Here is a 19,484-nt window from a genome sequence, read left to right on the forward strand (position 1 = left end):
TATATTTACACCAAATCTTCACTACAGCTGATTGATTTCATTTGCAATGAAATAATGGTGTAATATAGGTCTTTCTACTCACAGTAGGATTGTTTGGCTTCAGAAGACTTTGATTATGCCACACAAGCTGTATGGAGTCATTTTATAGTAATTGTTTAGAACTCGAAAGAACCGGTCCCCATTGACTTAAGTTGTTTTGGAGAAGGCTGCTACAAAGTTGTGATGGCAACCTCCCTGTGTGTTATATGGACAAACTAATTTCTCCTGTGTTTCAACTGGCATGAGGGTGAGTAGATGATGACAGAATTTTCATTTTTGGTTGAACCATTCCTTTAAAAACCTGGCACTGTATAAAAAGAGTAAAAAATATGCAAAAATGGCTGTGATACACATTGGGCCATGTAAAAGGGTACATCCCACGTATATGATACATTATAACACTCAGAGTCAAGTTTAAGTAAAAGTTTCCCGGCAGCAAAAAATCCCATATATTCAATGCAACAATGCTGAGACAGCTCCCTCTGCAATGTTGTCTAGCAGCCTCGTCCAAAAAGTTGCCCTCTGTACCTGTCTGGTGTAGCATTTCCCATGAATACCATTACAATAACCAGGACTGGTGGTTAGGAAATTGACTTTCAGGTTTCGCTACCTATCACATCCTGAACACAGAGTGTTGGCAGTAAAGTAGTGGTAACTCAAAAGGTTGGTAAACTATGACCTCCAATCAGTGATCATATAGGCAAATAACCACCAGTTTGAACAAAAATCAACTATATTTTCAGAAAAGCGTTAAATTATGTTTTCTTTCTCCTTAAAAGACCCTGTCTTCATATAACTTACATTAGTTTGATACTACTTTCTATGGTGTGTATTATGAATTTATGGGTAACACTTTACAATAAGGGTCACTAAGTTAAGGGTTAGTTAATGCTTAATAAGCATTAGCTAACCCTTAATTAACAGTTAACTAATGTGTCTGGTGATCATTTACTAATGGTGTTCATGTTAACTAAGGTATTCATTTATACATTATTTAATAGTCATCTTTATAAACTATTAAATAATGTATAAATTAATACCTTAGTTAACATGAACACCATTAGTAAATTACACATTAATTAACTGCTAATTAAGGGTTAGTTCATGCTTATTAAGCATGAACTAACCCTCATTAAGCATTAACTAACCCTTAACTTAGTGACCCTTATTGTAAAGTGTTACTGTGGATTCACCCTCCTCTATATCCCTGGCTGTAGCCCTGGGTGCCATAATCAACGCTACCACTTTCTTAAGCTATAAAGCACAGCTTTCCAGCACATTTCATAATGCATAATCATGCTTTATGCAAAATATTTTTTACTGCAATAAGTGGGCAGATACAGACATAAATATTCCCAAGATTTGGGATTCCCTAAAAACACTGGGCAGTGGGGGTTGCATTCAAAATGTCATTCAGAGTATATTCTAATGACATGCTTTCAAAATGTTTCATATATGGTTCATACTTATATTTTGCCTCTGCTGTCCAAGCATTATTATTTTTCAGAATATCTGCTATCTGATCATTTTTCCTATAACTTTAACAGACTACACTTACCATGTTTTGAAAAATGACTATTGTAATCCAGTTACAAATAATCCATCACTTTCCCACCATAGCCACTATTAACCACTCTGTTTACTTGAACCAATACATGTAGTTGGACTGGATGGCTGGGAAGCACATATTGTTGCTGCAGGAGCCTCCATAGCTGGATGGGCAGGCTGAACAAGGAATACCCACTCGATATGGGGCTTCTCCTATCCAGTTTCCCCTGGTGAGAAGAAAAAAATTATTTGCAAGATGGAACCCTGTTCTCTAAAATTAATTCCTTTTTTAGAGTCATGTGGGCCTGGTTTGCTGGTTAGGCAGACAGATAGGCATCGAGGGATTCAGTTCTTGTTTGACTGAATAATAGAAAAGGCAAAATGAGGGATATGGACAAAGGACTTCGATTATATAAATAGTGTCAGTGTCAGGTGTGGCAGCTCCAATATATCAGAAATGTCACCCATTCTGTACTTTTCATGCAAATAGACCCTATACACAAGATCCCATTTACCTCGTATTAAAAAGTGATCTGTATCTGGATGACATCACCATGGGTGATGATGACGTTGAGCAATTACCATACCGTACCATTAAGGCTAAGTCCAGTCCGTGCCCTTTGCTGCATGTCATCCCCTCTCTCTGCCCTGTCTTTCCTGTCTCTCTCTCCTCTGACTGTACAATAAAGCAGAAATGCCCCAAAAAAAATCTTTGAAAAAAAAACAACGTCCTCTTCACTACTGGTAGCAACAATGTCATCATCTTCGCAGGTAGACACGTCATCATCCCTGCTGGTAGAAACGTCTTCAACATCACCACGGGTAGAAACAACATCATCGTCACCACGGGGAGAGACAACTTCTCATCACCTCTGGTAGAAACAATGCCATCATCATCGCTGTTAGAAACATCATCATCATCAGCGTAGGTAGAAACAACATCCTCATCATCACGAGTAAAAAGGTATTATCGTCAACTTGAGATGCGAGAATGGAGTCGGAGTTGAGAGACGACGTCTCATATGCAGATATCTGTTTATAGAGATTAGCCGAAATGTCGTCTGGACCTAAAACACCTACAAAAAGTAGCGATGTTTGTGTATTGCGTGGAGAAACGTTTCATTCTCGCGTCTAAAGTTGCTAATCGGACTGTAAACAATGACCGGCGCACGGAAGAGGAAGTCTTGGCCCGGATGTCCGCTGGCTCCACCGGAAACCCCGAAATATTGGCCGTCGCCCCCAGAGTCTAATCGCCGTCAGACCGATAGACGATGGGTTCTGAGATTGATCACAGCCGGACTATTTTTAGGTTGATTTTGTGGCATTTCTGCTTTTTTGTCGTGAAACCTCACAGAGACAGATACAAAAAGCACAAACATACTTAGGTGAGTAGTTGCAGACGAGGAAGGTGGCCTCTCTCCACAGTGTTCCCCACACCAACATGTTATAGCAGGTCTGGATGGCACAGCCCACTCTGGTGGTCGATGCCCACACCATCTAAAGCAAATTACAAAAAACGTTTTCTCAGCATTGTACTGTTATCTTTGCACTTCAATACATTCATTTATATAATTGTCAAAAAATATATACAGATTAACATTCAATCAGACAACAGAAATTGGGTATCCACATAGATGTCATGTGAACACAACACTGAGGCCCAGATTCACAAAAGGTTTGCAAAGCGAAAAGTGTACACTATATCACCACTAACCATGCACAATGAGTGGAAAGCTGTCTAATCAAGCACTGGTCAAAAAATAAAGCTTCTTTGTGCCTGCTATGATGAAGCATATGCAAACAATATGTAAATATTGTTTTACCCACATAACATTTACTTGTAGGTGAGGCCATTCGAATCGAGATTATGCGACACCAACTCCCTCAAATTACTGTAATACATGTAAGATCCTTTGGAAGGTGGCAGACAAAGACTTTGCCCAAAGAGTTTGTCCATTAAGATTGGCTGCTATCAATATTGCAAGATGCAGTATCGTCGCCAGCAAGTTGGACAACAAGGGAAATGGTTTTCTATCCTCGAATCTCAGATCACATCAGAGAACGCTCCAATTTTAAAGGGGCTTTAGGGTGCAAGGGTGTCTGCCTTGGTGGATTAGTCTTACAGCTGAAGCAATTTGTACTTGTAATTGGTGACAAAGTGGGCTATTTGCTTGCCCAGTGCTCTTTTCACAGGCTTGTTAATGCTACAATGTGATCTGCATACATTTCTTAGTGAATAAGTCTACAGAATAACACCATATTTGCACATCCTGACAATCAGAAGGGGAATCCCCAATCTGAGGTTTGGTCAGGACCGATGCTCACCCGAGATTATTTGGTAGTGTGAGGAGTTTAAAAATTCAATTGTAACCATTAATGTACATATTATATTGACTGAAGCAAGATTGCGTGAGTTCCCACAAGATCAGAGGTCTTGATGTCAGTGACGTTTCAGAAATACTTACCTGTGTGTAGTGTGTACACATGGGCCCATAGCAGTGCATGGGGCACCTGGGGTTGCAGAAGCGAGGGTAAGGGAACACATAGTCATTCACTTCATCATACCATGGTTTGACCAGCTGCAGAATGGAGCGATAGCTGTGGTAAAGAGAGAATGGAGGGTTGGTACTGGGGACATAATGATGAATGTCATTGCCTGGACTATAGACTATGCAATATACACTTATAGACTACACTGGTTGTCTATGGGAAACCCTTAGCCTGAATTTATTCTATTGCGACATTTTGATCAGATTTCACACATGTATGCATGAATTTGCTTTATTATGATTTGTATTCTTATTTTTCTTATTATTATTATCCTGGGTCTCAATGGAGAGTTTTAGGGGAGAGTTTCAGAGGATTTTCCACCCTGACAAGAATACAATTCAGAAACACTGAATATTTTTCTAATTTTTTGGGATGAAAATCAAGTCAAATTTAAAGATACTGAATATCGGCACAGAATATCAACTATTATCAGCTTCAATCTAAAATTATCAGTATTGTTATCAGCCTTCAAAAACCTATATTGGTCAAACCCTATCCGCAAGTATGAGCCACAAGGTTCCTACACATTTTCAATTAAAAATTCTGTACATTTTCCAGACCTTGATTTGTTTTGAAGAGTTGGTCTGGTGTTCAATATCATTTACGCAGATAGGCATCTTGCCCCTGCTAACTAGGTCATATCACTGTATAGATGAAGATTGTTCTTCACAGCGACAAATATCACAATATGTGAGATGATTGGCAGGGTTCCTACACGGTTTCCATTTTAAAATTCCATATTTTTCCCAGACCCTATGTTCTTGACTGGATTTGATTTTGGTGGGTATTTGATATAATGCATGCTGACAGCGGCTGGGTAATAAGAGCGTCCCTCTATCTGAACATTATTCTTCACATCAACACAAACTGTGGACTCAAAGTGGCTCTACAACAACATAAAAGCTAGAATTATGTGTGTATCGGACCTGAACCGCAACATTTTCCATACTTTTCCGGACATTTTTTCAAATTCCCAAACTATTCAATTCCATGTGCCCTATGTGTGTGTGTGTGTTTAGGTGTGTATTCTACCGACCCTCCCGTCCTGACAGACAGGTTCTGTCCGTAGAACTGCAGCAGGTAAGCAGGTCCATGTTCCCACAGACAGGTAGCAGCCCAGGCTTCAGCGGTCCTGGCCAAATCATTGTCCCATACCTGTCAAGATCAAGAGTTTTCCAAAAGAGAGAGGGATAAAGTCTCAATAGGTATGAAGAATGGTGCCCCCTGTTGATGAAACACTGTCGCCCCACTATTGGTTTTGGTTATTAGGTCAGTGATTCTCAACCTTTTTCATATCAAGGACCCCTAATTTAGTCCACATTAGGGCCACGGACCCCCATTTGATGAGATTTTGTCTCTCGGACCCAAATCTGAGAATATTTTTATTGTCAGATATGATTTTGTTCAGAATTCCATGACTATCTGTATTGTAGGTGGAGGGATAGCAGTGAAACTATGATCAAAATAGTCATTCTTCTACATTCATAATAGTGAAGTTAAACAATTGATCAATTTGCTGGGGACCCCCTGGAACCCCCTCTAGGACCCCTGGTGGTCCCCGGACCCCATATTGAGAACAACTATATTAGGTGCTGTGGAGGAGCACCTATAACTATAAGTGCCGGGCTCTGTGTGGGCGTTCGTTTGTGTGTAATGCTTTTTGCAATGCGCTGATCTTAGGGAAATTATGCATTGTTTATTGCTCTTCAAAACTGAGACATTTTAAGTCCAATTATCTTACTGCATTATCAATATTTCAATAACCTTTAACCTATTTAATGATTTGTGTGTCTAAAAACAGGTTCCTTGTTTCATTATTTCGTTGAAACGAAATTATGATGTTATTGTGAAACATGCAGAATTCTGTAAAAAATTATTGATGATGATATATTACATGCAGGTAAACAACACTGTTGTAACACATTCATAAGTATGAGTGGTTGGTGTCTATTCTAATTGGTCTGATATTTGGCAATATCACCACACATGGCAAAGTACCAAATCAAAGGTCAACTACACTTATTCAATCTTCCCAGCACACTAAACTCAGTGTCAACATTTTATAAAAAGTTTTTATTCAGACAAAATGGATGCTGTGAAATTTTATGGTTGATCTGCAGAGGGACAGATAAGAGAAGAGAAGAGGCAAAAAAGTTGAAAATTCATTAAGATTGGTAGAAGCTGAAACTTTTAAAAAGACACCACCTGATCAACCTATTTACTATGAGCGCATACATGTAAACAGCATTTACACACACACATGCATGCAAATACTCACAAATACACACACAGAAACACACTTTGAGCAGACCAGCTGACTGATGCTGGGCCCTGCACCTTACAATGAAATAGATTATCCATGGTATTTCCTGCCTACTGAATATCGTGTGTGGTACTGAATTATTTTGTGTGGTATCGTTGTTGGTGATGTATTTATTGTGTATTGTGTTACTGTGTACCCCTGGTGATGTGTCTGTATGTTGTATGCACTCTACTGCAAAGGTCATTTCTCCCTGGGGATAATAAAGTTAATGTAATGTAATGTGGTAAACAGCAAGTCAGTGCATCAACCAAGCTGTTAGGGCCCCTATGGTAGAAAAAACACATATTTCCTTGTGGAAGCATGGAAGTGTCCCATTAGAAAAAAAAGCGAGGGTCTTTTGTTCTACGAGGGTGCCCTACAGTAGAAAAAAAACATGCTTCATTTTTGCCCAGGTCACAAAAGATGGGTATTTGAGCTGCCCCTCTGGTGTGAAGTTACGGCAAAAATGAAGCATGGAAGGGCTCAACCGGTAGAGTGCATATGATTAAGATGAAGTCCTCATCACAGTGGAATGGGTTTGATAATGCCCGTGACCTTTGCTGCATGTCATCTCCCCTCTCTGCCCTGTCTTTCCTGTCCTTAAGCAAAAAAAAAAAAAAACTTTAAAAAATAAGGCACTCACAGCAAAAAGGCAAAAAGGGGCAGGGGCAGTTGCCCCCCGCCCCCCTCTGTGCACGCCACTGCCCTCAGGCAAGTATATATTCCGCACTCCCCTATGGAGAAACCAGCACACCAAACTCCATTGAAAAATCTGGCTATTTTATGAGGCATTTATCGGCAAACACAGCCTACAGTAGAACATAACTTAAGACGTTTTTACGAATCGATAGGGTCTCCAGTTACATTCGGGATATAAATGATACTCCAAGCGGCACATTACATCAATATAATATTATTAATAACCTAGTGCTTCACACTCCTCGCTACCGCCCAACACAGTGTGTTTTGGTGTTACAAGACAGTGTGGATAACATGCAAGCCGACTCTAAAAGTTAAAATTTTATTGAAATGTGTACTGTTGGCTTATTGAATGTATGCCGAATTGAAGACTGGCATCTAATAATTAGCATGACACTCTCCATATGAGTTACTCATCAGTAACACTGTGCCATGGCGGAAAAATACGAGATTGAATGCGTTAACAACTTCAACACCAACACATTTCCCGCTCCAAAACATAGCCTAGAAGACAAAAACCGTTTCTCTTACCATATACTCCATATTCGCTGCAGGTGGGAAGACGTTTGCTCTCACTTTGTTGTGGTAGTCCAGGATGGCAACCATGTCGCTTTGAGTTATGAACCGTTTCCTCCGTGTTCTGTGGATGCTCGGCGACCCGCTGGGTTTAATGACATGAATTAAATTGATATCGGAAAGGTTTCCCGTCGCCGGAGACTCCGTGGGGCTGATAACCCATCCATTTACTCCGCACAGGAGGAACAAACAGGACAACAAATACACGTCTCTCATATTTACCCCTTGGAAATACCCATCAAACATGCAGGGGGGAAAAGGCTAGTCAACGGATGGCAAAGTGAAATGTCTTTGCCTTGGAGAATGTGTCGACTTTTTGTCTCTTAGAGATATTTAGTTGCTCTACATTGAAACTTTATATGATTGAGTAGCCTTTAAAGGTGACTGGGTTCAGCCCCCAGTGTCGAGCCAGCCAGAAAAAAAAAAAACTGTTAGAACTTTCAAAATAAAACCCCCATGAACACAACGAGTAGCCCAATACATTGTACAGAAGTGAAAATAAAGAATGCAAACCAGTAATCCCTTAAAATACCCTTACATTTACATTATTTCATGCAAAATCCCCTTAAAATGAGTTAAGGGAGTTATTAGTGGAGGAGACCCCATCAAAACCTCCTTAATGTTTGACTGCTTAGGCTACTTTCTAATTTAAGCTAAAATTCAGGGAGACAGGAACTTCCCATTAATAACTCATTAATAACCTGTAAACCATGCACAAAAGGCATAACAAAAATCCCTTAATTTCTAGTGTTTCCATGAACCAACCCATGAATAAATCCCTTATAAACCCATGATACTAACCTTACTTTTCTAAAGCTGTTATTTTTAATGGATAATTCGTGTTTACGTAATGAGAAATTAAGGACATTTCAGTGATAAAGTTAAGGGGTTTGGTTTCATAGTGTTTAAGGAGGAATCTTAATAAATTAATAAAACTTTCACACATAAATTCCACATCTGTTACACAAAACTGCTTCACTAGCTCAATGTAGCCTGGTTGTAAGTAAAATATTTGCTCCTGATAAACACATCTTGCGCCGTGTGAAAAAATAATTTGCCTCCTTACACAAATGTGTTCCAGTTCTATTATTCAGTTTACATTATGGCAGTTTCACCTTACCTCTTCTGTATACACATTTGTCTTCTGTCAGCAGAGAGGGGGAACAAGTGGCAAGACAGTGACACTACCACTAAGGGACACAATGGGTCGCCAAATTCATCAATTTTCGAATCCTACTGGTACATGTCTTTGTTACATGTCTCTTTAAGTGATTTTTTTCTGACCACTAGAGGGCCATAGAAACCGCAACACATTTTGTAAACACACACAGCAAAGCTACTGGGCAACGGAAGCCCTTAAGGACAAACCGTGCATGAAGGCTAATGGCTAAAATAAACGTACCTACGGAGAAATATCGCCAGTTACCAGTCTCACTTTGCCAGATTTTTCTCCCGCTGAAGGTTACATGTCCCACAGTGACAAGTGAAGAGGTAGGTAGCAATTTGTTTATATCATTACGTCTCACGGAAATCTCCACATAGCACACGTTAGTTTCAGGATTGGTTACAGGGTATTGCAGGAAATTCAGTCGGAAGAATTTCCAAGCTACTACCAAAGTTCAACATCACTTTAAGATTAAATGGTTGGTTATTGTGCACAACTAGATCAAACAGTTCCCTCAGGATTCCACTACCAAGTGTTGACTGCAGGCTTTTCCCGACTGCAGGCTAGCTAGCTACTTTGAGGTTTGCACGGACGAATTCAGCTTACTTTCTTCCCAATCGTCCTCCTCTGACGACCGTTCATAATTAAGGTCAAATGTATCCATATTTACGCTGTCACTACTAGGTGCGAATGAAGTTCAAGTTTTGTGTAGCCTAATCAAGGTTAATTAGAACACCTGTGAAGCGGAGTGATACATACAGTAAAAAGTCCCAGTGCTGTTATACTGTATATCAGCACTCATGGAATGCCTCTTGTCCAATCAAATTACTCGACCGGAACTAACTGTTGACTAACTGAGACTGACAGTAACAACAGGAGAGGGTGAAAGAAGATATTTGAACTCATGCTTTATGATTCCACTGCATGGTATACACCCTCACCTATTAAACCAGGAGGACAGTCATGCATTGGAGGGCTATCAGAGGGACAGGAGGCAGTGTCCTACTTGTTTGGACAAGCTATGAAAAGTCTCTGTATTCCCTGTACAATGCAAACTTTTCCCTAAACCCATATGTTTTCCTTTCTCCTCTGAGGCCACACTTAAACCTCCTTGCCCTTATTTAGATTTGGCTCAAGATACCAAAGGCCTCCAACATGACGTAGTGTGTATACATATGAAAAAAATAAAAATCTACTCCACACAGCCAAACTTGGCCACAGTTGAACTGTGAGGGGCTGGGAAGGCTTGATTGTAGCTGTGCAGAGCTGGTCCAGCGTTTACAACAAGAAGTCATTCGATACCTCAGGTCATTATCAAGGTCTCCTTTGCCGTGAGGGTGTTGTCAGCTTCACTGTACCGCGGAGATTGCACTTGTTGCGATGTGGCTCGGTCCAGAGGGGTTTTCCCCCTTCTGGCCGGTATCTCTGCCAAGAAGAAAAAAAAACAACAACCTCTAAATGGACCATAATTTTCCTTGGCAAGTTCGTGAAGAAATTAAAGCTGAGTGATTCACAAGCTGCTGTTGTCATCCAGAGGAGCTGAGTCGGTGTCTCTGGAGAATAGGCACTTGTCCAACAAAGGCTGTACAAGGCTAGTAGAATAGAATAGAATAGAATAGAATAGTGTTTGTCATGCTTGAGGAGCATAGTTATTTAACAAATACAGATTCTTCTCACTTCCCAGTTTATTTGGATGTGATTTCAGCTGTCTGGCTCCCCAGTTGGTCAGCTGCCTTCATCCCTTCTATGGAGAGTATAGTTAACGTTAGCAAACATAGCTTATAGAATACTACATGCATACATAGAAGCACTGCTGATGAAACGTGTGCTTTATTAATACATGCTAGAGTGTTGTCTTATTAAATGTGATCTGAGCTCTCTGGCCCCCTGCCATTAGCTGCCTGTATCTCTTCTATGGAGATTACAATAATGTTACAGTGGTTGGTAACTGTTGGCTTCTCAAAAGTTGCCAGATGATGTCATTTGCTAATTTGCATATGAATATATGTTCATAGAAGTGTAGAACTGTGAGCAAGGAATGGACAAGAACTCCTACTCTGTGTAGGAGTGACGTATCTCACAAAGAGGGAAAAGGGGGCGGGGGGGAGCATCCGTGTCCAATCAAGGCAGCAATGGATAGAGAAGAGCAGATGCTCCGTGGTACCCTCTCAACCCACATGACTATATTCGTATTCTGGTTGCCCTGTCTGCACTGGGCTCTTGAAGTCCACAATAAACCATCTACCTATTGACACGATCAGTGTGTGTGGTGGAGGGGCTGGAACTGTGTGGGCAACATCAATCGCTAGTTAGGGATCAAATTCAGAACTGTTAAGACCAGAAGACCAGAGATCACATCAGTGAAGTAGCAATCTCGGAACCCATCATCTATCGGTCTGACGACGATTAGACTCTGGGGGCGTTGACTCTTGGACTCTTGGAGTTGAGAGACGACGTCTCATATGCAGATATCTGTTTATAGAGATTAGCCGAAATGTCGTCTGGACCTAAAAAACTTGTGAAACAATCCGGTCGTGGACGTCGTCTCTCAACTCCAATTCCATTATCGTGTCTCAAGTTGCTAATCGGACTGTAAACAATGACCGGCGCACGGAAGAGGAAGTCTTGGCCCGGATGTCCGCTGGCTACACCGGAAACCCCAAAATATTGGCCATCGCCCCTAGAGTCTAATCGTCGTCAGACCGATAGACGATGGGTTCCGTGAAGTAGTAGAACAACCATTAGCTAAATGATGGAAGTTTTTTGATGACCAGAACTCACTGACCACCATTCACCATTCTGCAGCGTCTGACTGAGCAGTGGTCCACAGTGAGTTCCCACATCAAGGTTCTACTTCAAAGAACCACCCACTCTTCCAAAACCAGTTATTGAACTACTATGGTTTTGGGTTGACGCATGTAAAGATCACAACTGTGTTAGAATAACCCGGCTAAGCTCACACTCCAATTATGAGAAATCCAATCTCGGAACCCATCGTCTATCGGTCTTACGACGATGAGACTCTGGGGGCGATGGCCAATATTTCGGGGTTTCCGGTGTAGCCAGCGGACATCTGGGCCAAGACTTCCTCTTCCGTGCGCCGGTCATTGTTTACAGTCCAATTAGCAACTTGAGAGCGACGAGTCGAACGTTTCTCCACACAATACACAAACATCGATACTTTTTGTAGGTGTTTTAGGTCCAGACGATATTTCGGCTAATCTCTATAAACAGATATCTGCATATGAGACGTCGTCTCTCAACTCAAACTCCATTCTCGCCTCTCAAGTTGCTAATCGGACTGTAAACAATGACCGGCACACGGAAGAGGAAGTCTTGGCCCGGATGTCCACTGGCTACACTGGAAACCCCAAAGTATTGGCCATCGCCGAGTCTAATCGTCATCAGACTGATCGACGATGGGTTCCGAGATTGTGAGAAACCTGGTTAAGATGCCTGGTTAGTCCAATGTGGTATGGAAACACCTTCCTGCTCTCACGTTTGGTTTTCACCATCTGAAACTCAGAATCGTACAGCATTATGAGTACATTTTGATGTTACAGCTGGGTCTTAGCAGCACTAAATTACAAATTGCCCCAGTTCATTTCTGATGTCTGTCACTGGCAAGAAATCTAAGAGTGAAATACAAAATGTTGTCCTTACCAGCTGGATTCATCAATGATGGTTGAACCTGCTGCAAAAATATATTTTTTCACCATCTCCACCCTTACCAGCCACTAAGAAGAGTAACATTTATAGGATTTCGGGGTAATGAGGTCCCTGAAAATGTCTAAAAATTCAAACAGTTTTCAATTGCTGCCACTTGGGGCCGCCACAGTGTGAAGGTGCCTAATGCAGCTTTAACAAGGGATTTTCATTTATTTCCCCTCTATTAGAAGTAAGCTACTATTGCTCAGCCAAAGAGGGAGGGGGAACACTATGTTAACTGGTTTATTGATGGTAACAGGGAGACTCAATTACAGAGTATCAAAGGCTCATTGAAATGGTTTCACCTGAATAAGACCTTAACCAGAGTATGGACAATATATAGAAATACATAGAAACATAACATGTCTATTGGAAGTTGGTCTACATCACACCCACTTGCTCTGATTTATCAGAAGCCAGTGCAGTGCTATTGAAATATCTCATAGAATTATGGTCCAGATCATTGTGGGACTTGAGATCAACTCTTACAGAGATTGCGCAACTCCTGGACACCCTACCCTTTGCCACATGTCACTAAGTCATTTGGTGACTCACTTTTTAAATTCAACACTTTCTGTAACTGTCTCCTATCTGAACACCCAAGAACACTTCTACTTTATATCTTTTATTGTTTAGAATTTAGGCCTAAATGTTAGTTTATGTCAGTTGTACATGCAATTCAGTGGGGATGCTGCCATGTGTAAATACACCATTCTTCTCAAATGATTACCCAGTTTGACTCTGTGATTTGTAGAATGAGGAGTTAAATAGGGATAGACCTCTTGGCATGTTCCACCCTGGCTGTGTCTCTGACAGGAGGATGAAATGCTGTCGTACTGTCCACCCAAACCAGATATGTGCTCTTGTTCCTACATGCAGCTGCAAAGTCACAATAATACAGTCTAACACAATCTAATAGTAAAAACTATTGGTTTTTCACACAACTGAAGCATTTTGTTTCCTTTTCCTCAATAAGGAGACTCTCCAAGACATCTCCAACAGCTTTTACCAAAGTATCCTTACATAGTGTCTATTTGGCAGGAACTATTGCTGCATTCACATCAAACAGGAATAACCATCAAAACAACTTGACGATTAAAAACAAGAACTTGGAAGTGTTCATGCATCCAAACTCTTTAAAGCCATCAAGACGCCATGACATTAAAATTTAATGCTGACTTTGCTTGCTCATGATAATTCTTCACAGCAACAAGGGTTAGGCATTGCAATCCTCTTACTGCCTTGTTATCACCTCTCTGTGGCCAATTATGTCCATTTTTAGTAGACTGCATGATTCAAGAACCTTGGTAGAACTGCAAAAAAAAATGTATTTGCTTTGATGTTATAGTGGCTGGTGAATAGGTAAATTATTAAACTGGAAGATACACTCACAGAATCATATTGTCATAAATAATTCCTGGAAACATTATCTGAAGATCGAAGTATCTGAACCTCACTGGACTCGGAGGAGAGAGAGCAATAAACTTGAGGACATCTGGACACTCGTAAGTCTTCAACATTAGATCAGGGGTGTTTGCAAACTCAAAGTACACTTCTCACTTCCTTTTGGACTTAATGTGTACTCCACCCAATGGTATTCTTACATACTGGCACTATGACTGGCAAAAAACATTTAAATTCCACCACTTGGAGGCTTTTCAAGGTGAAAATTGAGTTGTACTGTCTGTAAAGTCCTTCACCACAAAGTATTTTTAACCACTTGGCCACTACAATCCGCAACTCATATACTTTTCTAACCTTTATTTACTCAGACAAGGTTGATTGAGTGCACTTGTTCTTTTTTCAGCAACACCAATTCATAGAGTTTTTACACATTGACAAGTGGGAGCTGCCCAGTACAACCACATTCTTCTACTATTGGCAACTGGGAGCTGCCTAGTACAACCACAGTCTTGGACACTGATCCGCTATAACTGGAGCATTTGGAGGTTCAGTGGTTCAGCATATAGTTCAATGACAGCAGTGAAGGTAGATAGCAAACGTTTCTCATTCATTTCCCCTGTTCACATAGGGATTTATACTGGTGACTTTATGATCACAAGCCCACTTCTCTAACATTCAGCTACCACTGTCCCCATAGGATACGCCATAATGTTTTATAGCTACTTGCAACAGCCTCATAAATGGCCTCATTAATTTCATTCACAATGGGGTGTGATTCATCTTGCCTAAATAAATGAATCATAAGTTTTGGTGTCTGGGGAAAGTAAAAAAAAACAAAAACAAATTATCATATTAGTTTGATATGAAGTTGGTAGGAATTTGATTGGTGGGGACTGAATTTGATCCCTGCAGATGGTTACAATTCCACTGTTTATTGTATGGCACTCCAGATAAGAATGTTCACTAAACTGCAAATACAATTGTAGTTGTTATTAATGGTACTTTCTGGATAAGGCCCTAGGAAATAAGAGGCTCAATTATGTCTACAGTGGCTTTCATGCTGCATTCACATATGAGATCATATGAGAATAATCGCTGGAACGATATCAAAACAATATCATGATGATGAATTGTTATTTTCTTTATTATATTTTAAATGAGTGTCATTCCATACACTTCCTTACATACTGTTGTTCTCAATATCAATAGCAAGTTTATTTGATTCGCCATTTGAAAAGCTGCGGAGACCCTTATTTTCTAGTACTTTTTGCAACTTGAAAGCTGAGATGAACAGTATTTTCAAGTAGGAAGCTTACATCTACTGTATTTCCCATATGACATGAATACAGTGTAAGGTGTGTGGAAGCAGGAGCAAGAGTGTGTATTGTGTTTAATGAGGTTGTTTCTGGACAGGGCCCAGTGGAACAAGTGGCAGGGTCCCATATTAGTGCAGCTGGGGAGTCTGATTTATTCCTTGTTCTGGCCAAGAGAAACTCTCTAGATAAGAACACACAGTATTTTTCACTGTAGATGCAAGTAGTCATTTGGTTGTTTTTTATATGACAAATAGGTTTTCAAGCTGTTTTGCAAAAGCCATTGTATATTTCACTATTTGTTTCCAAATAGAGTAAGTCAACCAACCAATGAGTGGTAACACTTTACAATAAGGGTACACTGTTAATATGCATTAACTAACCCTTAATTAACAGTTAATTTCTGTTTAATTTACTAATGGTGTTCATGTTAACTAAGGTATTAATTTATACATTATTTAATAGTTTATAAAGATGACTATTAAATAATGTATAAATTAATACCTTAGTTAACATGAACACCATTAGTAAATGATTACCAGACACATTAGTTAAATGTTAATTAGTTAACTGTTAGTTAACCCTTATTGTAAAGTTTTACCACTGAACTTTATTGAAAGACTCAAATCCAACTGCGGGAACGAAAGCTTACCTCACTATGGACTACTGCTGAGGTTATTAGCCATTTTAAGACGTTTTACGCGTGTGACCGCAATACTTTGGAAGACGTTATTATCCCTACTGAGCCACAGTCCTGTAAACTAACGCGGATTGAGCATTTTCAGGATCCAATCCTTCGATGCCGAGGCGTCCCCCGCCTCACGGGTTCCGTACCGTGAGCCTCCCCGCCTCGGGCCGGCTCGGGCAGCTCCACGTTGCTCCAGTGGACCCTGGAGGCCACCAGGTTGGCCCTCTTCTCCGCGGCGCCCTCAGAGGCCATGGCAAGAAGCTGGGGGGGGGGGGGGGGGCGATGGGACATAACACAGACGTTCAAGCACATCCACAACACCCAGGACACTGAACAACAAAAAAAATGCATATACACCCATGCATGCACATGACACATCCTAATTCCTGCAGTGAAACACCTACCTGTATTATGATCCCGCTGACCCAGATGACTCCTGCTTATACATTGTCCCACTTGGCACGCAACCAAACAGCGGCTTAGCTCATCCCTGCAGTGAGAAAGCCTCCCTGAAGATGCCTACAAGACTTGAAATTCCTCCAGAGCGCGAGAGACAGACGGGCGGAGCGCAAAAAAGCAAACAGGACTTATCATTCAGCTCTCTTCCCACTCGGTAAACATGTCAGCGCGGGAGTCGGGGCGGGAGATGCAAATGACTCGGGGCCCTGACTTCTCAGCCCTACAAGGAAATATGACTTCCTGGCTGACTTGTTAAAAGGCTTTCATAGCTTCCTGCTCCACTTTTTTTTTTTTATCAGTGTAAAGCAGCTCTGTCTCTCTCCCTCACTGTGGCAAGACACTTTTCAGGAACTGTCTTGATGTTCCCGTCTCAGTAGTTATATGACATATGGGCAGAATAGAGGTCACGCATTTCTAAACAAGGGAGGGAGAGTGCTAGAAAGAGACAAAGACAAAGGATTGTGCGAAATAGTTGCATAGCACTTTTCCCATGCCACTTAGCAGGTTTTGCAGCTTTAATTTTAAAATGCTGTACTTTAAAAATAGAGGGGGCAAATAAGGTGAAAGATTAGTATTACAGGAGTTAATGTTGTACACTCTGTGCAGGGAATGTGAGCATGTAAAGTATGTGGTTTTGTGTGTGCGTGTGTGTGTGTGTTTTATGGTTCTACGTAGATCCTTGCCCCCCCCCCCCCCCCCCCCAACAAGAACCCTTTTGGAACCCTTATTGTAGGGCCTACAGTACAAACTAACTAAAACATTTTTTTTTTTCCAAAACTCAACTGACATAAGTTTTTCATATGCGAGAGAGAGTGAATAATTATGTTGTCCTGTGATCTCTCCTCACCAGAAAGCAACCTAGACCAAAATGTACCATATACGTGATGACATAATGCTAAGACTGAAATACAAATTGTACTTTTTTTTTAGGTATTTAACAGGGTATTAAGTAATTTGTAATGGAGAGAAAAGGCACATTTTCTTTTTTTTATTTCTTTTTTTTAAACAACATCAGAATTACTATTTAATCTGTCACAAAACACTGAACAGCTGTCATTCTTTTTTTTTTATTGCAAGACAGAAGACAGAACATTGACAGGACAACACAGGAAAAACAAAACAATAAATACAGGACAGGACAATTAATAAAAGTCTAGCCAGAAAACAAGAGAGCAAAGTGACATTAGTTGTCGGGTATTGTGTTGATCTGGTGTGTGTGCGTGTGTGTGTGTGTGCGTGTGTGTGCGTGTGTGTGTGTGCGTGTGTGTGTGTGTGCGTGTGTGTGCGTGTGTGTGTGTGTGTGTGCGCCTGCCTGTGTCCCACATTGTCAGACTAGGAAGAGGTCTATAAGGTGGATGGGAGATAGAGTAATAATAAGTAATAATAAAAAAAAATAAAATAAAAAAAAACTCTAATACTAATACTACCTTTGACACCACATTTTCACAATAGAGAGGAGTAAGCTAAGCTAAGCTAAGCTAAGCTAATTAGAGCAGGGATCCAGCAGAAACGTCTAGTGAAGAGGTAATATATCACCATGCTAAATAGTGGAATAATAATATTGCTTTGTTGCCTTTGTAGAAACTCCAATGGGTGGGGTCATGACTCAGCAATTGCTGAGTCATGACCCTGGCTATTCATCACCAACCCTATCAACACTCACAGATATATTATGGTCAGTTTGGGAGATGGCATAGTTTAAACCTTACTTATTGGCCCTTAAAATAAAGAGGAACAGAGAAAAAGGAAAAGTATGCTATCCAAGTTGGGATAAGCCGACTGACTAGAAGCATTACTTTCTGTCTGCAGGGTGGTTCAGCTCTCCTGCTGTATCTGCTATCTCTGCAGTCACATTACTTTGCATTACTGTTACAGACAGCAGGCCTCCAGCTGTCCAGGTCCAGGAAGAGGTGAGCTGATAGGCTGCCATTAAAATGCAAATCCTTCCTTTTCCAAGGATAGGCTTTTTGAGATCAGGTTATACGTGTCTTTAGAAAAGAGAAAGAGTAAATACATGGGCAGAGCAAAGCAGAAATTGTGTAGTCATTGTGTAATAGCCTACAATGAATTTATGGAATTATACCTTTTTTGTCTACCCTCCAGACTGTGTCCTGGGTGTCTACAGAGTGAGATTGGTGTTTGGCAGCAAAACAAATTTATTTAACCTTTATTTAACCAGGCAGGTCAATTAAGAACAAATTCTTATTTACAATGACGGCCTAGCGAGAGGACAAAAGGACCTAAGACAGATATATTAAGTGAGTCAGTGACTTTAGTTTTTATCTGTTAAATGTTCTCACGTTTGACCAAGAGAAAAGAAACAGCAACATCAACTCAACATCTTACAGTAGGAATTGGTGACGCCTCAACTAGATGCAGTATCGCTTTTGTACCACTAGATGTCTCTCAAAGACAAATCTGGAAGGGCAGGCCAGCCACAAAGAAGGACTTGGGAATGACAATCACTTCCCTCCACAAACACAATACAGTCATTAGTCTGGTGGCATCGTTGCAGATTGACAATTTACAACATAACCCAGTGTAGCTGAAATAGTGACACCTGGTACAGCCCTAACCCTAACCCTAACCCTAACCTGGTACTTAAATACAATGCAAGGGGGCAGCATAGGACATATAATCCATACTGTAGTAGACCAGTGATTCTCAACCTTTTTCATATCAAGGACCCTAATGTAGTCCACATTAGGGCCACGGACCCCCATTTGATGAGATGTTGTCGCTCGAACCCAAATCTGAGAATATTTTTATTGTTAGATATGATTTTGTCCAGAATTCCATGACTGTCTGTATTGTAGGTAGAGAGATAACAGAGGAACTATGATCAGAACAGTCATTCTTCTACATTCTCTAATTATGCTAACGTCTTGTAAATGAAATAATGCTGAAGTTTAACAACTCATCAATTTGCTGGGGACCCCCTGGAACCCCCTCAAGGACCCCTGGTGGTCCCCGGACCCAATGTTGAGAACCATTGTAGTAGACTATACTGTCTCTAACAGTCTACATATATAC

At 40.7% G+C, this 19,484-nt stretch overlaps 1 protein-coding gene across 1 annotated transcript; it reads right to left on the minus strand.

Annotated features, from left to right (window-relative positions):
• Positions 1 to 1,414: 1,414 nt before the first annotated feature.
• Positions 1,415 to 16,244, minus strand: LOC139660790 (peptidase inhibitor 15-like). The gene is given in 8 exon segments (XM_071539020.1): positions 1,415 to 1,814; positions 2,969 to 3,084; positions 4,053 to 4,185; positions 5,174 to 5,292; positions 7,670 to 7,855; positions 14,013 to 14,052; positions 14,054 to 14,082; positions 16,128 to 16,244. Coding segments are annotated over 8 exon segments (876 nt in total). The 3' UTR covers positions 1,415 to 1,678.
• Positions 16,245 to 19,484: the final 3,240 nt, after the last annotated feature.

The sequence above is a fragment of the Centroberyx affinis genome, unplaced genomic scaffold, assembly GCF_046629955.1.
Source record: "Centroberyx affinis isolate AG114_WGS23_722 - 3 ecotype Tasmania unplaced genomic scaffold, CSIRO-AGI_Caff_v1 ptg003386l_1, whole genome shotgun sequence".
NCBI lineage: Eukaryota > Metazoa > Chordata > Actinopteri > Beryciformes > Berycidae > Centroberyx > Centroberyx affinis.